The sequence below is a fragment of the Microcebus murinus genome, chromosome 8 (genome assembly GCF_040939455.1).
Source record: "Microcebus murinus isolate Inina chromosome 8, M.murinus_Inina_mat1.0, whole genome shotgun sequence".
NCBI classification, from domain to species: Eukaryota; Metazoa; Chordata; class Mammalia; order Primates; family Cheirogaleidae; genus Microcebus; species Microcebus murinus.
The window spans coordinates 25,602,598-25,628,595 of NC_134111.1; the positions used below are offsets into that span (position 1 = coordinate 25,602,598).

Here is a 25,998-nt window from a genome sequence, read left to right on the forward strand (position 1 = left end):
AGTTGTAGTCTTTTTGCTGGTGGAAGTGTTGCCTCCATGTTGATGGCTACTGGTGGCTGATCATGCCAATGGCTGCATGGGTGATCAGGTGCATTGTCAATGAGCAGTAATATTGTGAAAGGAATCTCTTTTTCTGAGCAGTAGTTCTCAACAGTGGGCTTCAACTATTCAGTAAACCATACTGTAAACAGATGTGCTCTCATACAGGCTTTGTTGTTTTATTTATAAAGCACTGGTAGAGTACATTTAGCATAATTCTTAAGGACCCTTGGAGTTTTGAAATGGTAAATGAGTACTGGTTTCAACTGAAGGTTGAGGGGGCTGAGGCCATTTCCTAAAATAAGATAACAATGAAGTTTGCCACGTTGACTCTTCCTTTCATGAAATATTTCTCTGTAACACATGACCCTGTTTGATAGCATTTTTTTTTTTTTTGAGACAGAGTCTTGCTTTGTTGCCCAGGCTAGAGTGAGTGCCATGGTGTCAGCCTAGCTCACAGCAACCTCAAACTGCTGGGTTCAAGCGATCCTGCTGCCTCAGCGTACCAAGTAGCTGGGACTACAGGCATGCGCCACCATGCCTGGCTAATTTTTTCTATATATATTAGTTGGCCAATTAATTTCTTTCTATTTATAGTAGAGACAGGGTCTCACTCTTGCTCAGGCTGGTTTTGAACTCCTGACCTTGAGCAATCTGCCCGCCTCGGCCTCCCAGAGTGCTAGGATTACAGGCGTGAGCCACCATGCCCGGCCTAGCATTTGACTCACGGTAGGACTTCTTTCAAAATTGGAAAGAGTCCTCACAAATTCTGAAACTGCATTAACAAATAAATTTATGGAATACTCTAATTTCTTTGTCATCATTTCAATGATGGTTGCAGCATCTTCACCAGGAAAAAATTCCATCTCAAGAAACCACTTTCTGTGCTTGTCCTTATGAAGCAACTCCTTATCCATTCAAGTTTTATCATGAGATTGCAGCAATTCAGTCACATCTTCAGGCTCCAATTCTAATTCTAGTTCTCTTGCTATTTTCTACCATATCTGCAATTGCTTCTCCCACTAAAATCTTGAATCCATCAATGTTGTCCACAAGGATTGGAATCCACTTCCAAACACCTGTTAATGTTGATATTTTGACCTTCCCCCATGAATCAAAAATGTGCTTAATGGCATCTAGAATGGTAAATCCTTTCTAGAAGGTTTTCAATTTACTTTGTCCAGATGCATCACAAGAATCACTCTCCATGGCACCTATAGCCTTACAAAATGTATTTCTTAAGTAACAAAACTTTGAAAGTCAAAATTACTGCTTGATCCATGAGCTACAGAATAGATGTTAGCAGGCATAAAAACAGCATTATTTCCTTGTACATCTCTATCAGAGTTCTTGGGTGATCAGGTGCATTGTCAATGAGCAGTAATATTGTGAAAGGAATCTCTTTTTCTGAGCAGTAGTTCTCAACAGTGGGCTTCAACTATTCAGTAAACCATACTGTAAACAGATGTGCTCTCATACAGGCTTTGTTGTTTTATTTATAAAGCACTGGTAGAGTACATTTAGCATAATTCTTAAGGACCCTTGGAGTTTTGAAATGGGAAATGAGTACTGGTTTCAACTTAAAGTCACCAGCTGCATAAGAATCACTCTCCATGGCACCTATAGCCTTACAAAATGTATTTCTTAAGTAACAAAACTTTGAAAGTCAAAATTACTGCTTGATCCATGAGCTACAGAATAGATGTTAGCAGGCATAAAAACAGCATTATTTCCTTGTACATCTCTATCAGAGTTCTTGGGTGATCAGGTGCATTGTCAATGAGCAGTAATATTGTGAAAGGAATCTCTTTTTCTGAGCAGTAGTTCTCAACAGTGGGCTTCAACTATTCAGTAAACCATACTGTAAACAGATGTGCTCTCATACAGGCTTTGTTGTTTTATTTATAAAGCACTGGTAGAGTACATTTAGCATAATTCTTAAGGACCCTTGGAGTTTTGAAATGGGAAATGAGTACTGGTTTCAACTTAAAGTCACCAGCTGCATTAGCCCTTTATAAGATAGTCAGCCTGTCCTTCGAAACTTTGAAGCCAGGCATTGACTTTTCCTCTCTAGCTATGAAAGTCCTAAATGTCATCTTCCAATACGAGGGCGTTTTGTCTACACTGAAAAATCTATTGTTTAGTGTAGCTGCCTTCATCAATGATCTTAGGTAAATCTTCTGGATAACTTGCTGCAGCTTCAAAATCAGCACTTGCTTCTTCCCCTTGCATTTTTATGTTACAAAGGTGGCTTTTATCCTTAAACATCAGGAATCAACCTCTGTTAGCTTCAAACTTTTCTTTTGCAGCTTCCTTACTTCTGTCAGTCTCATAGAACTGAAGAGATAGGGCCTTTCTCTGGATTAAACTTTAACTCTTGAGAGAATGTTGTAGCTGCTTTGATCTCCTATTCACACCACTCAAACTTTCTCCAAATCAGCAAGAAGACTGTTTTGCTTTTTTATTATTGAGATGTTCACTGGAATAACACCTTTAATGTTTTTCACAAACTTTTCCTTTATATTCATAGCTTGGCTAACTGGTGCAAGAGGTCTAGCTTTGGTCTACCTTAGCTTTTGACATGTCTTCCTTAGAAAGATTAATCATTTCAAGCTTTTGACTTAAAGTGAGAGATATGTGACTCTTCCTTTCACCTGATCATTTAGAGGCCATTGTAGGGTTATCCACTGGTCTAACTTCATTATTGTTTTATCTCAGGGAACAGGGAGGCCCAAGGAGTAGGAGAGAGGAATGGCGAGTTGGTGGAGTAGTCAGAGCAAACACAACATTTATCAATTAAGTTCGTTGTGGTTCATGGGCGTGGTTCATGGTGCCCAAAACAATTACAATAATAACATCAAAGATCACTGATCACAGATCACCATAACAGATATAATAATACTGAGAAAGTTTGAAATACTGCAAGAATAACCAAAATGTGACACAGAAATATGAAGCAAACACATGGTGTGGGAATAATGGCACCAATAGACTTGCTTAATGCGAGGTTGCCACAAGCCTTCAATTTGTAAAAAGCACAATGTATCTGTAAAGTGCAATAAAGTGAAGTGAGAAAAACAAGGTGTACCTGGAATTTTATTTTCTTTCTCTACCAGGAACTTCCCAAAGGAGTGTGTGTGTGTATGTGAAAGATGGAGACAGGCTTGGAAAAATAACACTGAGTTATTGCAGAACCAACTTGGCATCTTTCATGTGGTTTAATGAACTCTGGTGGGGCCTCTACTTTCCCTTGATGCCACTCACCAGCAAAACTCCATTTCTACTCGGTTGGGAAGTAATAGTTTCAAGGACCTGCTCTGGGAAGGCAAATGTTTGTGAGTGAAAGAAACTCAGAGATGTTTGAGGCAATCACATATGCCAACTTGGCCAAGTACTTGTCAGTAGCCAAGTCCACAGATTTAGGTAAGATAGAATTATGTAATAAGAGATCTGTCTATATGTAGCAGGGTTCCTACTAAGTAGAAGGGATACTAAAATATAATCTACTGCCAGGACAAAGAAAGAGCAGAAAATCAGGGGTGACACCCCTTCAAGCAACCAAGTATGGTTTGGGGTAGATACTCTCCATCAATCCAGGGGATCAGAGAACCAGCTAGCTGTCAAGGATAGGAGATTAATTTTAACAGATTATGTCAGTATAGAGGCAAGTAAAGAAGATAGGGAAAAACTCCAAGAATCATCAAGTTTTGACCTAGCGCTGAGGCCTAACTGGCAGCAGAGATTCAAAGTGTGCTGTTCACCAAGTTTGAGCTTTGTGAAGCCTACTAAATACTCATTCTCTCAAGATAGTGGTAGAGAGAGGCCTGACTTAATTCTTGCTCCAGTTAGCTGGCTCTGGAGTTGAGCTAAGCCCAGGAGAAGAGTTGGTCTTCAGACTGCAAGATAAGCTAAGGTGGGATAAAGTCAGCTGGGTTGTTAGGCATTGTCAGATATTGCAATTTATTCATAACAAATGAATTATGTAGTTATAACCAATGATTAATTATTATCAGCCTAAACAGGTTCACATTATTGGAATGATAGAAATTTAAGTTGTCTTTCAAGTTTAAGCCATGTTTCTCCTATGTAACAGAAACAATGATCAATGAGGAAAATGGAAATGATTTCAGCGGGCACCATTAAAGGCTATTATCTTTTTTGTACTGATATAAACCTATCTTTGAAAAAAATGATCAAGTGTCTACAAACGATAAGATAAGGAATAGGAACACAAAAAGGAAATAGAAGTATACAGCAATTGAAAGGTCACAGAGTTCCAGTCTGAGCATGAGAATAAGACACTCCATGTAAACACTGTGTTTAAAAATCTCTGAGTGTCTAGAGATTTCTCTGCTTCTGATTCTCTTTTTTTTTTTTTCTTTTTAAAGCTAGAGGTGAAATGCTGCTATGTTACAAATTTGTTTACTAGAAACAAAGTTGACCAACACAAAAAGACACTGTCCTTAAATTGAAGTTTAAAGTTGGAACCACATAAAAAGACAGTCTTTATAAATCATCAAGTTGGCATGGCAGGGTAAAAGACAGGAATGTAAGATTAGACAAACCAGAAGTTTCTCTGCTGTGATTGCCCTTGCTCTTCAGAGTTCGTTCTTTCTCTTTGACTAGTAGCCCATGGCGGTCGACTCAACTGAGGAGGTCAGCACCCCAGCAGCCCAAGTCTCAGGAAGAAAAGACAGAAACATGTAACCTGAAATGACACAGCCGCTGATGCAGCTTGTTGCTCTGCTTGCTTATATTTTGAAGTATATCATGTGAGCTGAATTGCAAAGAATAGCATTCGACAGGATGAAGGGTTGCGTACACTAAAGAGAAGGCAAGATTCTTGGCGAGGCAAAAGTCTGAAGGACAAGTGCCTTTAGCATCAACTGTAAGTCTTACTGTATAATATGACCTCAAAAAAATTGGACAGCATTGCATAGCCAGTAGAGGGACAGCAAACTAGATGAACTGATTTAGTTGGGTTGCTATCTAACATGCTTACTTAGGAACCATTTCTAACGACGTTGATTAGAATAAAGCAGGACTAATTTCTTTATCCATCTGTACCTTAGCTGGATGTTTGGGGACGGAACAATCCAGCAGAAAAAGAGTAGTAGATTCTACTTTTTGTGCTTTCAAGGAAACATTGTGTGTCAGTATGGGACCAGGTAACTAGCTATCTAATAGCTACTTACTTAGTATCTTTGAGCCTCAATTTAGAAATCAGTAATACCTATTTAAGAGGCTGGTTTTGTCGGTCAAATGACAACTTTGAATGTTGGTAAAAAAGAGATATTATTTATTATTATAGTAATCTTGCCAGGCTTATACAAGACTTAGCACAATGTTTTGTGCATAGAAATCACTCAAGATACACTCATTTAAACTGTAGCTCAATTTTATTATCTTCCGAATGGAGGTAATAATTTCCCTTATATTATACAGTGCTGCTGCTTTTACAAAATGAGATTATATACATAAGTATATAAACCCTTTTGAAAAGCAAAATGAACTATTTTATTGATATTTTTATATACAACTTAATATTTATCCCATACCTGCTATAGACCCAGAAGTCTGCTGGTCTTTCTGATTGAGAGAATGAAGTGGATATGGTCTCTATCTTAAAAGAAAAATAAATTGCTTCCCTTTTTAATTTACTTCATCCCTATTGAAGATTACATTGTCCTATTGCTTTTCACTACTGACACATAGATTAAAGCTATATAGTTTGAACTTTTCCTGTATTTTTTGTTGCTTCAAATTTTTGGTTTTCTGATTGGGTTTTAATCTAAGATTAGGCTGGAAGCAGATCATAATCCCATGGGAGCTTTTTTCAAACTGCAGTCCCCTCTAAGATTCTGCCATAACCCCTTGGAGTGCTACCCAATTCCTATAGTCACTGTAATATGATTGGCTGTCATTTATAGGTGTGCTTCCTTCAGGTGTGTTTGGGGGTCCAAAAAAAGTAGATATCTTCTTCCTAGAAATATCCTTGTTTTGTGGTTAGAATGAATTTCACCTTCTTTGCCATACTTTGTACAACCCCATTGCTAATTGCAATTGTAGGAAATCTCTTTAGCAGTATCATCAGGGAGACTTCATAAACCATGTGAAAGTGTCTTAAGCAGAAATGTCAAATGGCATTTCATAGTATGAAAAGAGAAAGTATTCTATACTAAGTTTATAAGAAAATTATTTTAATATATGTTTTAAAAACTTTCCAACCCCGAGTTTGTTGGTTTCGCCAAGTCCTGCCAGCTTCCATATATTATTCCTTTTCTTCTTTAACCTGAGACCCCCAAATTAACTTCACCATAGCTCCCTGCAACGTGTCCTATTTCCTGAGGGAAAAAAAAAAAACCATCAAATTCCTGTAAAGGATACTTAATAAATACTCATTACATTCCTTCAGGAACTTTGCCATTAAGCTTCTGTTGAGCTTGTGGCCAACGTTTCAAAAATAATCGCAACGTTTTCTTTTTTATTGCTACTGAGTTGGGTGTGTCTTTCATTGTGGCTGGATGAGGAAAATGAAATCAGTGGTAAAGCCACAAAATACCAGAGAAATTTGAGAATATGAAATAGGAGGAAAATTGTATTTTCCTTTTGATTACAATGTAGGACTCTCTATTTAAATAATCTCTATTTACAAAGAGCAAAAATGTTTGCCTTTTTCAGTATGAAAAATTTTATTTTGAAAGGTTATTCCTTTAAAGTTTTCTGTTTTAAAGTTGACCTATTTAGATTATGTTTTTAGAGCTTATCTTACAAAAATTGTTTAGATTTAAAATGTTTCCATTTAACATAGGACCGAAATCATTGATTCCTAGGTATGTTTTGCACCTGTTCATATCCTGTGATTTAAGCTTCTCATTCCTCGTTTTTGAATTGCCGATGATTTCAAATCCCTATCCCCAAAACAATATAATGACCATTCTATGTTACTTTATCTTCAAAACATTCCCACTTGGTCCTGTATTTTATCAGCCTTCACATTTCCCTTAAAATATCTCCTAAATGAACCACAGAGGAGTCTCCCCTAAATGCCCAGGATCACAATTTGGGAATCATTACTCTATGTGACTGATTTCTCCCCAAACAAATGCTTTGATCATTTAAAAATGATGGCCCTTGCCGAGAGCACTAATGAGCTAACTCGTGCGTTGTGGTGTGTACACAATGGAGGATAAAAAATGGGCTCGGAGTTAGACTCCCTCTTTATTCATCCAAGGGGAGCATTAGGGAGAGAGTTATTTTTAAAAAATTAATACTATTTTGGCAGCTTCCCTTGATTTGAAAATGAAAAGGTTTTAGGTAGGTGACCAGCGAAAGGGCGTTCTCTTTTTCTGTGTAGATTTCCCTAAAAAGCAGAAACATAAAAATTGTTTCTGTGGACTTTGCAGTGTCAGGGAACTAATGGCACCTCACCCACTAATGACCAAGAGGTCATTTCCCAGCCCCTTCCACTTAATGTCCCAAAAGATAAACATCTGGTTAAATAATAGCCTGTATGTCTCTTTCAGATATCATGCAAACATAAGCATTTCATTCCCTGGCTATTTCTTTGGGAAGCTCATTTGTTCTTGGAAAAATGCCTTCAGGAACAAGGGGAAGCCAAGGCCAGAGGGAATAAAGGAAGGGCTACAGCCCCTGTTTCCCTTTGTTTTTCCTTGACCCTCACTATTCTCACTGCCCTTAGTAGGTGCTTTAAATTGTGAGTCATCAGTCTGAAGCTCTAAGATTAGAAGGCTGAGGTGCCCACTTTAGGGTGGGGGCTTGTTAGGGTTAAGAATTCGGGGGTTCATTTGATGACAATCACAGCTAGCATTTATTGATCACTTATCACATACCATTTACTCTTGTAAGCACTTTAGAAGTATTAAGCCACTTAATCACCACAGAACTCTAGGAGGTAGAGGCTATCTTGTAGATGGGGAAACTGAGATACAGTGAAGTTAAATAACGTGCCCTAGGTCACACAGATTAGTGGTTAAGGCAATGCTTGAATCTACTAGCTGCTACCATTGTGATTTCGTAAAAATTATTCTCTACTATACCACACTTACAGTTCTTTTATTCAACTCGTATTGAAGGATCTGATAGGGAGGTGGGGCTTTTCATGAAGTAGACTGATTACTGAGAGTTCTGGTTGGGCATTTATCCAATAGGTGTAAGAACAGCCTGGTCCCTTTTTCTTTCACGACTATTTGAGGAAAACTTTCTTTTCTTACTTTTACTTTGTTACTCTTTGTTACTCTTACTTTGTAATCCTTTTTTATTTTTATCAAAGTTATACATGAAGTTAAGACATTAGTCTGGAAAGCTTTTGAGTAAATATTCCTCTGGCTTTCTCATCTCCCAACCCATCAACCCCACTTCCCACAGGCAAGTGCCTTCAACAGCTTATTTGTGTTTTGTTGTTTCTTTTTCGTATTAAACTTCATTTTAAGAAATACTACACATATACTCTTTTTTTCTGATTCATCTATTTTAGACATTATGTACTAACTTTGTTTATGATAGTTCAATATTCTCTTACATCCCACATCTTCTTCCCTTCCCTCTATCGTTCCATTATAGTTATGTCACAGTTTTTGTTTTTATTACTAGTTGACGTTATTGTGACTGTCCAAATATTTCCAGCTAAGCCAAGAATTATTTAACGATTAATGAGTTAATCATTTATAATGATTTATAATAATAAATCATTATAAATGATAATCATTTATAATGATTGCTTAGTATTAAATTTACTTACATTTTGTCATAATTAAATCTAATTTTTCCGAAGATACCAGCAAACTTGTCAAAAATCCTATCTTTTCACCAAACATCGAAGCATTGAATAATACATTGTCTCCTTTAAAAAAAAAAAAATTCATCCCATTGCTCTTCACCTTCTCGCTTCGATTTGGATTGAAGACTGTCGGCCTAACACACAGCCTTGAACATGGGACTTCTCGCTGCTGCAGTCCTGTGATCTGTGCTGTATTTCTAAGGCTTTCTTGTCCTTGGTCAGATTATCCACTTTGCTAAAGCACTTCCCTCAGTTGCTTCCAAACAAGGATGCAGTAGAAGTGAGTATATTGAGTCGTTCCGTATCAGGAAATATCTTTATTCAATGCTATCTTTGATTGATAGTTTAAAAGGCTATTTAATTCTAAGTTGACAATATTGTCTCCTTAAATTTTGAAAGCATGCTTTACCATTCTGATTACCATCCTGTATGTGATCTTTCTTTCCCTTCCCCCACCACGCCTTTTTGGAAGATTTTAGAATCTTTTCTACGCGACCAGTTCTAAAACTCCACGAACGTACTTATCCACTTCCTGTACTAGACACTTTGTTGGCTCCTCCAGTCTGAAGGATATCATATCATAAAATTCTGGGTTATTTTCTTGTACTTTATGTGAAATTTTTTTCCCATCCATTTAAAAAAATTTGTTTTCCTTTTGAGTTTTCCTATTAGAAAAATGTTGAATTTTCTAGATTATTCTCTTATCTCTTCTTTGTATGATTCATCTCTGTTTTTACTAATATTTCTGGATGACTTATCCTTGTTTTCCTCCATAAATTCTGTTGATTAAATATATAGATTTATTTATTTTTTTAATTTTCTAATGTCTCTTTTGTTTACTATTCTTCCATTTTTATGAATCCTTTATATTTTCTTATCTCTTGATAATACTGCTAAGTCTTTATTTTAAAGTTTTCATCTTTATTGTACTATTTCTGCTTACTTGGGGTCCCTTTTTATGTCTGCTTATTTTGAGATTCATATTTCATTTCAAAACTTTTCCTAAAGACCATAAGCTTCATGAACGCAGAGGTTATTTTACTCAATCCTTTAGAAGAGTAAATTATGCAAAATTTGGTGCTCAATAAATATTTATTTAATTATTGGTTAGTAATTAATTAATTTATGATAACCCATGCCTGCCTATTCACATTTTCAAAAGGAGTGTTAAAATGCTGCTTGGAATCTCTGTGTTTGGAGCAGAGACACAGGACTTGACTGACAAGCTTCTTTATGGAATGATCATACAACAAAGCCAACTTTTCATTGAGGATATCTGAAGTTCAGCATCTATTGGATTTTGGAGCAATTCATCCTACTAAAAAAGACTCCTCCAGTCTTCCGAATAAAAGGATACATTTTTGTCTCTATCATTTCTGGGACAATAATTCAGAATAGGAGCTGAAGGTCTCATTGTTTGTGAGGTTGACTTCAATACCCTAGTTTGCAACCCCACACTCATCTCTTTCCTCTGCAATGCCAGGTGACCTTGAGTCCAGACTCCAGAAGCTTCCTGATATAATGTTGTCTCAGGCAGGTCTGGAAACTGTCACCTGGCTATGTGCAATAGATACGTCAGCCTGAAAGTCTAACCTTTCTGAATGATGGCTGTTGTAGACAATTTTGACTATATCTTCCATGGTACCAGGTGCTATCAAGCGATGAGATTCTTGGAAGTTCTTTGGGGAAAAGGGGACTTGTTAATTTTTTGGCATTTATACCCTCAACCCCCCACAACCACAAACACAGGTTAAAACTTCTTTTATTTGGCAAAGTCATTATAATTCTTTCACTTTTTTTTTTTAATTTTTTTAATTTTTTTTTATTTTGGCATATTATGGGGGTACAGATTTTAAGGTTTCAATAAATTCCCATTTCCCCCCCTCCCCCCAAAAGTCTGAGTCTCCATCATGACCATCCCCCAGATGGTGCACATCTCACTCATTATATATGTATATACCCGCCCCCCTCCCCCCTCCCACCTGCCAAATACCCTATTACTGTAGTACCTATGTGTCCACTTAGGTGCTACTCAGTTAATACGAGTTTGAAGGAGAATATATTCTTTCACTTTTTATCTTCTCAAAATTTCTGAGACATATAATCCACTTTTGCTCTCACATTCTCATTCTTCATGACTTTGTGAAGATAACATATTTTTATTCTTTTACTGTGATTTCAATAGGATTTTAACAGGTAAGGGAGATTAAGATGTGTGATCAATCTACACTTTCCCCTAAAAATCTGTTCTGGCATCTTTACCTCAACTCCAATAATATATAAAAACAGATAAATAATTCCCAATGATTTTCCAGTGTTAGGATTAACCAAATAAAAAACTTTAACACTAGTTTTGAGTGGGTATAATAATAAAGTATACGTACTTTTAGTCTATTCCTCTTCCTGATCTCCAAAGTTTTGCTATCATTGTTTCATCTTAGATGATATTCTAAACGGTTATAAAGATACTTTATCTGAAATATGATTAAAATAGAAAATATGAACTTGATTAGTTGTAAAATAATTAAATGCAAGTCTCATAAACATTACCCACATCTTGCTCTGCAAACCATGTGACAAAATACATAGTTAGCTAACAAGTTCCTGTTGAATATCCATTTTGTGAGGCAGTAGATTCAGCATAAAAGCTTTGGAATTGGAATGCATGAGGTTTTGAATATGATGAATCTGGGAGACCATGACCCTTACAAACTTTGTGATCTTTTCCCACTTGCCATAGATTTATCATCTATGCAATAATTATAACTACCTCACAGCATGGACAATACACAGTACTTGTTAAACAACACTGGCTCTAGATCTGAGTCTTTCAAAGCTGGATTTAGCTGAACTAGATTTGGATCTTTGAGCTGGTGAGATAATTAGATTTAGCTTTAGATGATGAGACTTTGGACGTTGAGCCGCTGCTTTAATAGAATAAGACTCTTGGGAATCATGGGCAGGGAGGATGTATTTTGCATGTGGGAATGATGTGATTCAGTGAGGGCCAGAGGTGAGACTGAGGTAGGCAGAATTTGAAGATAAGCCCAAGATTCCTACTTCTTGGTATACATACCTGTATAATCCCATTTCTTTGTGTGTTTAAGGGTTTTTTAATAAAATGCTTTCAAAGTCTTAGAAGGAAATGGAGTTACCTCAAGGATAGAAAGGAATCATTTTACAAGAGTTTGTAGAAGCATGAAACAATTTTATAAGTCCATTGGCTGAAGGTTAATTACCCATTTACTAGACCATATTTGCCCATTTACTGGAAGGACTGTTGGAAGAGGAATAATACAACTGGTATAGGAAATATAGGAGAGATTGTAATAATAAGCGTCTACCATGTGGTCTAAACGGTATATGTATTACTTTCCTTATTTCTAATGTGATAATATGAGGAATAAGTACTATACAATGCCATATTTTATAGTTGAGAAAATAGAGAGGCGTTAAGAGGTTAAGTAATCTGCCCAGAAGGCAAGTTATAATAGAACATAGGGCAGTCTAAACTAATAATCTATATAACTGTATAACTGTATATAACTATATAAATCTATAACTATTTAAAAGCAGAAATAAAAATATATCAACCTGTCTCTATATCCATATCTATACTTATCTGTATATCTTCTATACTTGTATATATATCTATATATGCTTCTATATTTATCTGTATATCTATATATCTTCTCAGTTCCCCCCCCTAGAAAAGGAACGTAAGTTCCAAGTATCATATATACTACATAGATCAAGGAACTAGTATCCAACTAGTATCAGTTATTATATTTCAATTATAGACTAATGGGAGGGTCATTTTAAAAATTCAACTTTATTTCAGTGAAAATAGATGTCAAATCTCCTATAAGAAATTAGGGAAGTCCATCTGAAAAAAGGTTAGCAACTGACTTGGCTTATATTTTGAAAAGAATAATGGACATGTTTCTAGTGAGATATCTTAGGGAAAAGCTATTGAAGATTGTGGATAATTCAGAGAAATATCTGATTATTCAGATATTCTGATAATTCAGAAATATCTGAATTATCAGATAGGCCACATATATAAGGAGATACAAAGTTTGAAAAAAAACAATACCATATTATAGTGTTTCTATGGACACACTATGCTAAGTATTGTTGATTTAAAAATGAGTAAATGATGGTCTCTACCTTCAGTATATATTCTTAATATATCCTTGAGATGTGATAAATCATGAGGGAAATCATTTGTTCAGGGAACTCAGATAATTAAATCACAGCACAGTAATCAGATTAAGGAGTTTTGGATCACTCTATCCATTCTTTTTCTATTTTCACCAGAAACTCCTGAGATAATTCCAAATTCCATTTCACATAATATTTTTTCAAACTATACCAGTTTACCTCTTCTTTGAATAGTTCTCTTTTATGAATGCATAAAAAGCAGGTGGTGTTAACCTGAAGGTAATGAGGGGTCCATCTTTTATGAAAATGCGTTGCCTTTAAGAATTTTTTTTTTTTTGACAGGAAAAAAATGGCAGATTTTCCCTCATAAACCGTATGTTCTTATATTTCTGATATCTGGAATCAACAGCTTGCCAGAAACATTTCCAATCAAAAGCCAGACTAACCCATAAAGGTGTCCAAAGAAGTCTGTTCTGATTACTGAAGATGTTGAACTAGTCTTGACTTCAAACAGTAGATATTTCTACACTTTAGTGGTATATGACAGCTCTATTCATTCCACAATGTCAAATTCTTTGGTTTTGGCCATTGGGTATTTATGCACTTCTGGCTAGGGAAGCAGAGAAGCCTAATTTGATTCTAGAGCCAAAAGTTTTTAGGCCCTGTTCCTTTGGAACTTGGACTGGAGGATTTTGGCACTGCATAAAGACTAGGACAGATCAAGTAGTCACACATAACTAACTGACTCAACAGAGCATATTCAGAGAGAAAGATCATGCCTACACATTGGACAACCATTCTCCAAGGCAGGCTGACAACACCCTGAATTCAATCACCCTTAAATAAACACACAGGGAAAGCACGGCTTTAACATACCTTCCGGCACTGCCCTCCAATGCTGCCTGATTGGTTTTAGTGCCATAGGCCAGGCTGCAGATGCAGCCATTACTGTTGTTCTTACTTATGTCTGTCTGCTGTCTGCTAACAAGCATTCATATGCTTTGGATCATTAAAGTCACAACCTCCTATGCCAATCTATTCCTCTCCATGGGTTTGCCGTAGATTGGAAAAAGAGATGCTATTTCTGTTTCTTTTTCTTTCCATTAGGACCTCCAGTCAGGGTTATTTCAGAGGTCTGAATATCATAGCTTGCACCCTTGCCCCCATTGAACATATAGATTGTGTTCCCATTTAGCTTGTTCTTTTTGCCTGATTTATGTCGTTTGCCGTTACATGTGCCTTTTCAATGCAAGGCAAGTGATTTGTGCTGGAACTGCAACAGACAGAAAGTGCTATAACTTAAGCTGTTTCCTGATGCCACTGCTATCTATGAGAGGTCTGCTGTACTTATACCCATGGTAAATATCTTCTGACAGACTCCAGGTGGTCGGGATTTTCACAATCCAACCCATTTCAGTGTTAGAACTTGTCATTTGGGGCTCTGTGAATTCTTCCCTTTTATCTTACGGTTGGTGGCAGTTTGAGTACATTTGGACAACTACATGTACAAGGCCACATATGTCCACAGGTATAATCAAAGGTGGAGAAACACAAGTTTCTCTTTCAGGCAAGGCACAGAGGACAGATATTGTACACAGAGAAAAAGAAAAAAAAATTGTCACTTGTAGTATTATGCAGGCTGCCCATCTAAACCCATCATTGCCTGGCACCTACACACTAAGGGCAAGAATCCAGCCAACTTGTGAGTGGGCACCATGCCATTTGAGCAGATGGGCATGGAAGTCGGCAGCCAGTAGACCATGTATGTGCATCAACGGTGGGTGTTGAGGGCATGATTCCCAGAGGAGAATGTCCTAACAGCTGTCTGGCCTGAGCCAACATACTTACGACCAAGGAAAAGTGCCATCCTTCAATCCTGCTGAGTTGGATTAACCTTCAGAACCAAATCTGCTTTTGCGGCAGCAGAAGGTGAGTTTGGGATCTCTGAAAAGCTCAAGGAAAAAGTGAAGAAAGGAAATTGGAAAGATACAATTATTAGATATTGACTAAAGATGCTGAAGGCATTCAATGTGCTTATTTTAAGTATTTGACTGAAAGTCTGTTCATTCTTAAAAGAGTATCATAGTTATTAAAAGCTTTGCCTCCTCCTGTGTGCTTCCACCTGTGTAAAGAAAGAAAGAAAGGGGAAAAAAAAGTTTTGCCTCCCACAATGCTTTTAGAAGTGACCTTTCAACACAAGCACACCATTGTCACTGAGTTAGTGCTTTTCTGCCTTTGCATTAAGAAATAACAATGTATGAGGAAAGGTGTCACTAGACCACAGACATCTGACAGTGGGTAGGCATCTTTGTCAGACTTTACATATAGTGGATTAAACTTGATATATTGTGGATCAGAGCTTTCAAAAAAGGGAAGAATTTCTTCAATGATGGAAGATACGCTTGAAGAAGTAAGAAGTAAATTCAGTATTTCCATGTAAGCCCTTCTGGGCAATGAAAGAAAAAATATTTTTTTGAGACTGAAAATAAAACCTCTTTCTAATTTGTTGAGAATTTCCAGACAGTTAAATATCATGAAATTAGATACTGGTTGTTTCTGCCCAACATAGCCAAATGGTGATTTGACAATGACTTGTTTCATTTGGTTAAAAATATGCAGGCCATTTGATCATTTTAATAATTCAGATCTTAAATAATTGCTTATTTGTTTTCTATGTTGCTTTCTTATGAGGTATTTATGAGACAGTTTTCTTGATATTATTCTCTGTTGTCTTGAATCTTTTTATTTAAAATTTAACATGTGACTTGCAGTGTGGAGAAAATGTCAGTTTGGCTCAAGTGTTCTAGATTATTCATCTATAGTTTCTTGATCTACTCCCTAAACTATTTCCTTTTGTTTATACCAACAGAGTAAGTATCTATACTATGGGGAGTAAAAGAGATAAATTATTTAATCTACTAATATTAGGAACTATAGCTACAGCTTAAAAAATTATATAATGCCTTAGATCTAATACCATTAATAGTAGTATGAGTAGACTAAAATGTTTATATATCTATTTTGGCCCTCAGTTTCTCACTATATTGACTTAGAAATTTATGGCTAAACATAAGTGATTCTACAGAGAAAAAAAGCAAGGTGAACTAAAAATTAAGACAATATGTGAATGCACTCTGTATGAAAGAAATGTAGAAAATTATATTACCCAGATATCTCTATGTTTGGGGACTCTGATTGTTCTTAAGAGCCTATTTCAAGACTAAAATTGTGGTATGTCCAGGTTCCATATGAATGGAACTCAGTCCGAGAAAATTCTTAGAGAAACATTCTACTGAATGTATCCGAAAAAGATAGGAGAGAAGTAAAGGAAATAGTATTCAGCAATAAACAAGGAAATATGTTTACTGTATACAATTAGTTTTTATATAAAGAGGAAGGCCATGAGGCAGCCTGATTTTCTTCTCTCGGGAACACGTGTTTGGGACTAAATAAATCAGGGAGAGAATGTGAAGGTGTTAGAATTATTCCTTCAAGTGTTTCCATTTGACTATCTGGGAGACAGGAAAACATGGCTCATGCTGAATTTAATTTGACTTACCCCAGGACTGAGAAGCTGGCGAGCATTGCAAATGGCACAGATGCTGACCAAGAAATATGGAACGAATTTTAAAAATAGTGATACATTTTAATATGTCCCCAAGAAGATTTTTGAATCATTCTCTTCAATTTTTTTGCAGGAGATAAAAGAGAGAAAAAGAAAGTATCAGATTTCTGACAGATAGCATACTTAGAGGTTTGGGGAAGAGCCAAAAATAAATAAATAAAGAAAGAACATGTGCTTATGGATGCCCATCATAAATTAATAAGGACCAAAACAGGAGAATTTGGTCTTTCTTTTGTTTATGACATTTCCTCCCATTAAGACAATGAAGAGTTACATTTAGGTAGTGTTAGAATAATGGTGGGACATGGATAAATTTCCCACGTGTCCACAAATAGTTAAAAATAGAAGATTAACGTCATGATGAGGTAAAGTCCTCCTATCTTAACTATCCTTTTCCTTTCTCAAAAGCTATTGTCTATCACATACACATGGCTTTTAAAAAATAGCCATCATTTAGGTTGATGTTTATTATTTTTAAACAACTAAATCATTGTGAGTACAAGAAATATTGGCCATGTCTCCACATTCCAAAAAAAAAAAAAAAATAGCTTCACTAACTTTCCTTAATTTCTGATTGTAATAAATTTAAGAAATAGAATTTGGCAAAACAAATGAAAATTTGAATGTAAGAATTGGGATACACCAAAAAAACCTTTTGAGAAACTGTGAAGATAAAAACTAAACTTAACCACAGATTTATTTCTGTTTTTCATCCAAGTATCCAGGGAGGTTGCTAATGGGAGGTATGCCTCAGAAAATGTACATGTCTGTGAAAATGTTGGAACAAACTAATGCTTTTCTTCAAGTGATTTTATTTCAATTCTAAGCCACAAGATATAAACTTTCATCAAAAATGGTAATCTATTTAAAATCAGAGCTATGTGGAATGTTTCATGTTTATGTATAACTTTCATAGTAGACCCTCCTACACAAGGAAAATAATATGCCCAAATTCTGTTATTTTTACAGTATGTAATATATCACGTCCTAATCCCACCCATCAGTTTCATATTCTCTAAATAGATAAGAAATGAAAAAGGAAGCAAGAAGAAATAAAGGCACTTTGAAAAAGTGACTTTTTAATTCCTCTTTTGGGAGGAAAAGATATCTGAAAACTTTAATTGTGATGCATGTTCTAATAACAACAGAGGAATTTAAAAGAAAATACGCATTATATATTCTGAATACTAGATTCTTCCACTTTGCTTTGCACAATTAGAAAGCTAAGTACCTGGGGAGGGGCAGAGCAGAAGTGGAAAAAGAGAGTGGTGGGTGGTGACAAAGAAGGAAAAACACAGATTTTCAGCAATATTGGGTTCAAAAGAATCCAAATCAGAAGACATTTATATTTCAAGTTTTTTCAATGGTAGCTACAAATCATTCCTATTTAGAAGACATGATAATTCAATAGGAAGATAGCGTCATTGAAAAAAAAGATTGCACTCACACACACAAAAAAGATAAGGCCTGACTTTTTTTTTTCTTCCCCAAAGGAAGGATTACCAGCAATTCAAGTGTTTATTAGGAAAGCTCAGTTGTTTAAGATACAGAATACTGTGATTTTAAAAAGTCACTTGATACATAACCATGTCTAAAGAAACACTTAAGTGATATTTCTAATAAATATGTCAGGAAATTTTGAATTGTCAAGGCCTCTTTTTTGCTAAAATATTGGAAGTGAATTCAGAGGTAGAAACTCAAGAAATTTTCAAATGGGAATTGACATATGACATTGAAACCAACATTTTGTAATCTATAAAAACTAGCAAAATAAATGAGGCTGTGAACACTTTAATATATAGTAGACATACACATGTCCATTTATGCTTAGAGGGAGGACCTATATACTATTTAAAAATGTATGGAAACAAAAAAGAAAAGACATACATAAAAATAATACTTAAAGCTTCCGCACAAGAAATGTTTTTGTAATTAAGAGAGAATATAATTTATCAAAATTAAGTTGCATTAAGTTACTGCTAATATTATTATCACTATTCAAGTTTTCAAATTCAAAAATTAATTAACAATCTGGCAAAAGTGGAAAGGACCTAAGATCAAACAATGATGACCCTTCATTGCCAGCATTCTGAAACTTATCTAGAAGCAATTTGCAGAACAAGATGTCAGTTTTTGATGTGAGTTACACTTAAAAGTCCTGAGATTCTTGAGAAAGAATAGGACTGTCCAAAATGAAGTACTCTCTTTGCAATACTAGTGGCAGAGATACTTTATACTATAAATAAACAAGTATATTTTGAACACCTATTAAACATTACTGATATAGGAGCATACTAAATATGAAATGTTTTCTGGCTAAAAAATGAGTGTTTCATAAGAACATCTAATGTCTTAAGCTGGAATATTTCCCAAGGGTGTGTCCCATAATAATTTGTGAAATTATCAGATCATAATAATAAGCTATGGGTAAATGTTTATATAAGTGTTATAAAATTTTCTGTTATTTATGCTAAGATGTAGGAAAGCCTTGCCTCCCTTCAAACTTACCTCATGAGATTTTTGTTGACTCCCAGTTTCCTTTATAATTGTTATTTCAATTAAGTATATCGTAAAGACAGCTTGAAATAGCCGAACTTTTCCTGAAATCCATGCAAAGCAATTAACATTTTGGATCCAGAATTTCCTAAATCATAAATCTCAGTCAGCATAATCTGATTTGGAATTATCACATATTTCTTGGCCTAATGCTTTAACAAAGAAGAGCATTAAAGCAGAAGACAGGTGATGATGAAAGCTCTCTTTTTGTCAACATCCTCATAACTCAGTTGGACATGATAGATTGGCCACCTTATTGATTTAGGAATGATCAGCAATATCATTATCCCTAAAGGGATATTAAGATGATAGATAACAGATTTGAAATTTGATTTCCATCTTCCTATATCAATGTGTACAAATTTATAAGTTTGACTTTCTTTAAATTTCTACCTTAGAAACATCCTTTTATGCACACAGAAGGTCTCAACTTTTTAGTTCCCCAGGAATTTAGTGACCGCCCATATGTATAAGTGTGTGTGTGTGTGTGTGTGTGTGTGTAATAATATACACTTACATTGCTGGAGAAGCAATAAATTGTAATAGTTGAGCTTAGACCTGGGTTAACTATCACCTATGCCTTTGATTAGCTATAAATTTTCAATGTTACTTAAGCTGTGTCTATTTCTACACTTTTAAAAAGGGGTAAATATTGCCCTCTTGGAGCTTTGGTGAGAAATTAAATATGCCAATAAAATGCAAAAAGAAATAGTACAGTGCCTGGCAAACAATAAGTACTCAATAAATATTAGCAGATAATATTATCTTTGTATAATTTCTCAAAACAAGAAATGTCCTTCCATCCTGTAACTCATCTATCCTTATAAGTTGACTATAAGACATGTATATAAAATTTTCAGTGGATATTAAAATATCCACTGAATATACTGAATATACTAAGAAAATATTAGTATAATGAGTAGTAATTAAGAATAGTAAGTTCTAAATGCATAGCAATATAAAATTAATTCTTATTTTTAAGAGGTTTAAATACCATATATATACATATACATATATACACACACATATACACATTTTTTTCTCCCATTCTGAGAAGAAGCTGAAACATCAGTGGATAACAGGTGTAAAGTTTGGTCTCTAGAATCACTCCCATTAACAAACTATTCTGCTCCCAGTGTCCTTATGCATAAGACCTTTCATTTTGATACTGAGAATCAACTATGGTTATCTTATGTGGGCATAATGCTAGCAGCTGTAAAATTCTCTAAAATATATGATGGCTCCAAGAAATAGAAGTTTATTTTTCACTTATATGACAGCTAGAAGGAAGTCTTCTATAAAAACTCTCTCTGCAAACTTTTTCTAAAATTATTCCAAAATAAAAATTTACTAAAGCAAACAAAGTGAGTGTTCCTTGCCTATATTTGTCTTCCTCCACATGGCAATTCGGGGCCCAAACTCCTCTTATCTTGCATCTTCATCCTTCCATAGGTCCTTGATCAGTGTTTACTCCCAGCCAGTATAGAAGGAAAGAGAACACGAAGAGAAACCCTCCCTGGTTAACAGCCATAGCTGTTAGCAATCCATCCATCCACCTCCCCGAAGGAGACATCCAACCGTCCCATCCAGTTACTGTATCAAGCTCAGATTCCAGAATCTCTGGTAATAAACAGCTCTCTCCATAAAGCCCAAGTCTCTCTGGGGGGGCTTAAATGATTTAGAACTAGAAATATAAACTTACCCTCACACTTTCCCCACCACATCCGCTAGGCAACGATGGAGCAAGAACATGGCAACTGGAATAAACAAACAAACAAACAAAACCCACTCTCATTTGTAAAAGGGAAGAATGGTAAATAGCCAACAGTCACTGGACCAAAACGGTGATTAAATCCGGCTGGGCAGACCCTGTGAGACAACTGCCCTGGAAGTAGAGCCTGTCCCTGGCTCTGCTCTCTGGGAGAGTTCCCCATGTCCACTGCTCTCCAGGGTTGCAGGCTCTGCTTTCTGGAGGCTCTTCCTTCTCCACTATCCTCCGTGGGCCACATCTGGAGGGGACACTGGGTAGGACTATCTTGGACTTGCACTTCCTTCATAACCCAGTTTTGGAGGAATAAATACGGGTTCCAGGATTGTATGAAGTCATGAATTTTTTAGGCCAGGCTTCTGGTTTCTTTGGTAACATCCTTCCCTCAAAATCTTCGTAGACATTGATTTAATTCCTTTAGTCAGTTATTATACATGTGCCAGCAACCAGAGCCAAAGACAGCAAAGTCCTTTTCTAGAATATTTTCTCGATTTTTCTAATATAGTACTCAGGACTGCTTTATTATTTTTTTCTAATTTTTCACTCTCATCTCCTCTCTCTTCTCTTTCTCCTCTCACCCTTCCCCCTTCTTTCTCCTTCCCTTTCTCTCTCCATGAAAAATGAGAAATAGTATTAATGAGAGCTTCTGATTATGTTTAAAAAAAGTACCAGATTTAATTATAAAATTCCTTCTCATTCTCTTTTTGTTTTATTATAGTATATCTCTATGATGCTCCTTTAGGAGAAAAAACTTCTTTTTATTTGCTCCTAAAGCACAAAAAAATCACAAAGTATTTCAATGTGAAATTTTTTGTCCCAGTTACTTTTACTGGATTGAAAATCACCCTGAGACATAGAGGTGTAAAACAATGATTTTATTATGTTTAGAGTTTGGTCAAAATTCAGACAAAATGCAGCAGGAGTAGCTTGTCTCTGTTCCACAGTGTTCTAGGCCTCAGATGGGAAACTTGAAGACTGGGGGGCTCTCGATGACTGGGAGACCCTCAGGCTTGCTTCATGCTCACGTGATTAGTGGCTGGTGCTGGCTATCTGCCAGAAAACAATGTGACACCTCCTCATGTGGACACTTTGTGTGGGGTGATCTGGACTTCCTCAAACATGGAGACTATTTTCCAAGAATAAGTGTTCCAAGAGAACAAGGGGGAATGCATGTTATTTTTGTACTCTAATCTTTGAAGTCATAGAGTGGAATTTCTGTTGTACTTTTTGGTTGAAGCAGGGTTAAAGGTAGACCTAGGTTCAAAATGAAAGAACATAGAAGCCACCATTTGATGGGAAGGTTGTCAAGGTTACATGGTAATTAGAGCATGTGAATTTGAGAAGATTGTTGCAGCTAGCCGTCTTTGAGTACATATTTTATTTAAATTAGTCAGTGCCCGAAACATTTACTTCTCATTTTATGTCTACTTTATTCACCTTGAATGAATCTGAATATGATTATTTTCATGTGCACTCCTACTCAAGCATGCTCTATTAAGAAAAATAATAAAATAGTATCAAATGTTAATATATTTACAGATATCTCGGCACAGAAGGAATCATTCGCAGCATGTCTTAAAAGATGTCATTCCTCCATTGGAACAATTGGTGAGTTATTATTTCATTGCTCTTGATCTACTGATACAAAATAAATTATCCCAAAACTTAGCAACTTAAAACAGCACACATTATGATCTCATGTTTCTGTGGGTCAGGAATCCAACCCATGGCTCTATAGGGTCCATGGCTCTGAAAGCTCAGAGTCTTTCAAAAGGTTACAATCAAGTGGTCAGCCAGAACTGGGATCACCTCTGAAGGTTTGACTGAGGAGTGTCTGCTTTCAAGCCCACTTAGCAGGTTGTTGGCAGGGTTCAGTTCTTCCAGGCTTGTTGGCCATAGGCTGCTCTTAATTCCTTGCCATGTGGGATTCCAACATGGCAGTTTACTTCTTTAGAGCATTTATGCTGAGAAGATGAGAGAGAGAGTCTGTTAGCAAGATGGAAGTTGCACTGTCTTGTAACATAATTATGAAATTAACATCCCATAAACTTTGCCACATTCTTTTGGTCAGAAGCAAGTCTTACTAAATTCAGTCCACACTCAAGGGAAGGGGAATTACATAAGAATGTGAATAACAGGAAACAGAGATTATTGGGGGCAATACAGCTTTTTGTTGTTTAAGGGGAAAAAATTAATCCTTTGCCAGTAGACTCTTTAAGTCTGCAAGAACAGGGCATTTTAAAAAAAAAAATTTGTGTATTGTTATATCCTAATGACTAGAAGAATGCCTGAAACATTGCAAATAGCATGAATGAATAAAGTATTAGAGGTATCTTTAAAAACATATAAGCCCAAACTTTCTGACATGTTCTAATACTTCTTTCATTTAATGACCTTGTTTTTGACAAATACAATATCCATACTCATTTAGCGTGTCCTTCCTGCTATATTTCACATTGGCCAATATGGCTTCAGTCCTTTGGCTTACAGGATACTGCACCATGATAACTTTATTCCTATCTATCTCCATTCCTGTTATCTTTGGGTTGTCTCATCCTCAACACCAAAAATTTTTCTTTTCTTGGTTCAATTATCTTATTTTCTTTTGCTTTGCAAGTTCTAGATCCCTCATCCTGAGTCCAGCTATTATTGCTCCATTACTTCACTTTACTATAGGATAAGAACTCCTCAAAAGAATTATCTACCTTTGCTTTCTCTGATTTTTCCCCTCTCTTTATCTCTTGAGCCATCTCTATTTAGACTTTTATCCCAACCACTCCCCTCTTATCCAATCATTAATTGCCTCCCTATTGTTAAATCCATCAGTGAATTCTTAGTTCTCTCCTAGATCTACTAATCTATCTGAGTATTTATCTCAATGGATAACTGTCTTTTTGAAACATTTTTCTATATGGCTACCAGTAAACTACTTTCTAATGGATGTCCAATTAATTAAAGGGCCACCTCTTTTCCATTCCCTTTGCTGGTCCCTCTTCGTTGTGGAGCTTAGATCTTAACTTTTTTTTTCTTTCTCCCTATAGTCATCATTCCCTGGATTATCTTGTTATGTGTTATGGCTTTAGATACTATGTTATGCTAACCACTTCTGGATTTCTGTTTCCAGCATGGACCACTACCTTGAACTCCAGTACTGTACATGGTGGTGTTTTCACTCACATGTCTAATGTATATCTCAAACTTAGCATTATCCTAAACAGATCTTGATTTTCCCCCAAAATTGTTCTGCCAATTTTCCTCATTTCACAAGATGCTTATACCTCCAAGAGCTTCAGTCAAAACTCTTAAAGTCATCTTTCACTCCACGTTTCTCTCAAAATAGAAAGTTGAACATGAAAGAACCCCTTTTGCTTTATCTTCAAAATACACCCAGAGTCAGTTCATGTCTCACCAGCCTTCCTCCATATCATCTGTCACCTGATTTATTGAAACAGTCTCCCTAAAGGACTTCCAGCTTTCACCTTTCTCTCTACTGTTTATTTCCAACACAACAGCCAGAGTGATCTTGTTAAAATGTAAATTAGATTACGTTCCTTATCTCAGTCAGTTCAGCTCTGTAACAGTATACCACAGATAGGGTGGCTTATAAACAACAGAACTTTATTTCTCACAGTTGTGGAGGCTTGAAGTCCAAGATCAGAGTTCCAGCATGGTCAGGTTCTGGGGAAGGCCCTCTTCTGGGTTGCAGACTGCAGATTGCTGATGTCTTATATTTTCACATGGCAGAGAGAGAGCAAGAGAACTCTCCACAGTCCCCTTTAAAAGGGTACTAATCCCATTCATGAGAGCTCCAAAGCTTAATTACCTCTCAAAGTCCCCGCTTTTGAATACCATCACCTTGGGGGTTAGGATTTCAACATATGAATTTTAGGGGGACACAAACATTGAGTCCATAACATCGCCCCTTGACTCAATTCCTCCCTGGCTTCTGGTCTACCCCAGGCAAAAGCTGAAAAATGTCCAGCAGGTCACCAAGCCCCAAAGGTCCCAGCTAGCTCTCTGATCTCACCTTCCCCTTTCTTCTCCAGGCTCATTTTGCTCCAACCAAGCTGATATCCTTACTTCCTCCACAGGGCCGTTCCGCCTGCCTCTTGGTCTGCCTATTACAAAATAATTTATTTGATTCCCAAAAATGTGTGCATCTCATTTGTTCCTTTGCTTCACATCTCTGCTCTAATATCACCTTTTTTTGATAGGTCTTCCCTAATCCCTCTTACAAAACAAATGAACAAATAAGAAACTCTACCATTTCCATCCACACTCCTCTCTTACCTAATTTGCTCTGTAGACCTTGCAACCATGTGGCACACTATACAATTTCCTTTTATTTGTTTATCATTCCCCTGTAATATTAGTTCTGTAAGGGCAAGGACAGTGTTTCCTGTGTTTATTGCTCTATTCTCATGATTATAAGGATTGCTGAAATATGGTAAAGAGCCATTAACTATGTGTTGGATGAATGCATAATGGAAAGTTAATGGCTTTTGTTTTTACTTCCATGCCTATCGTATACAGGTCTATACTTATTTACTTTCCTTTTATCTTAGCCTATGTCTTCAAGCACTAATTAGTCATTTGTTCTAGGATTCCCAGTGTCATCACACACATGAAATCTCCCAAGTTGAACCCTTCATCAATGTCTTCCCAAACTGCTTCCCCTGTCCACGGAGCCCATCTCGATTAGTAGCAGACATTTATCTAGGCTTAGAACACGTTTGCTTTGGATCTTTGATTTTCCCCATGACCCTACCCATAAGTCACCAAATTCTGATGCAATTTCTCCTCAGTGGTTGTGGTGCTCACGTGCTTCTTTACACACGCACATCCTCGCCCAGGCCTACAGATGCTTCTGATCTCACCTCCCATGGCCCTCTGCTCCTCCCAAGCTTGGGCAGCAGTTCCAGACCAACCTTCTCTAAACAGTACTTTCATCATCTCATTTTCCTTGTCAAAACTTTCAACAGCGTCCAATTTTCTACATCATCAAGCCTATAGACCTCTCTCCTAGCCCCTGATTTATGTTATTTA

General features: G+C 36.3%; 1 protein-coding gene across 2 annotated transcripts in view; it reads left to right on the forward strand.

Moving 5' to 3' along the window:
- The window catches only part of ARHGAP15 (Rho GTPase activating protein 15), a 604,592-nt gene that overhangs the window by 51,538 nt on the left and 527,056 nt on the right, over window positions 1–25,998 (forward strand). For both annotated transcript variants that reach the window (XM_020288414.2, XM_020288413.2), the window contains exon 3: window positions 22,492–22,560. In XM_020288414.2, coding sequence (XP_020144003.1) covers window positions 22,492–22,560 — 69 coding nt within the window. The remainder of the gene's footprint in view (window positions 1–22,491; window positions 22,561–25,998) is intronic.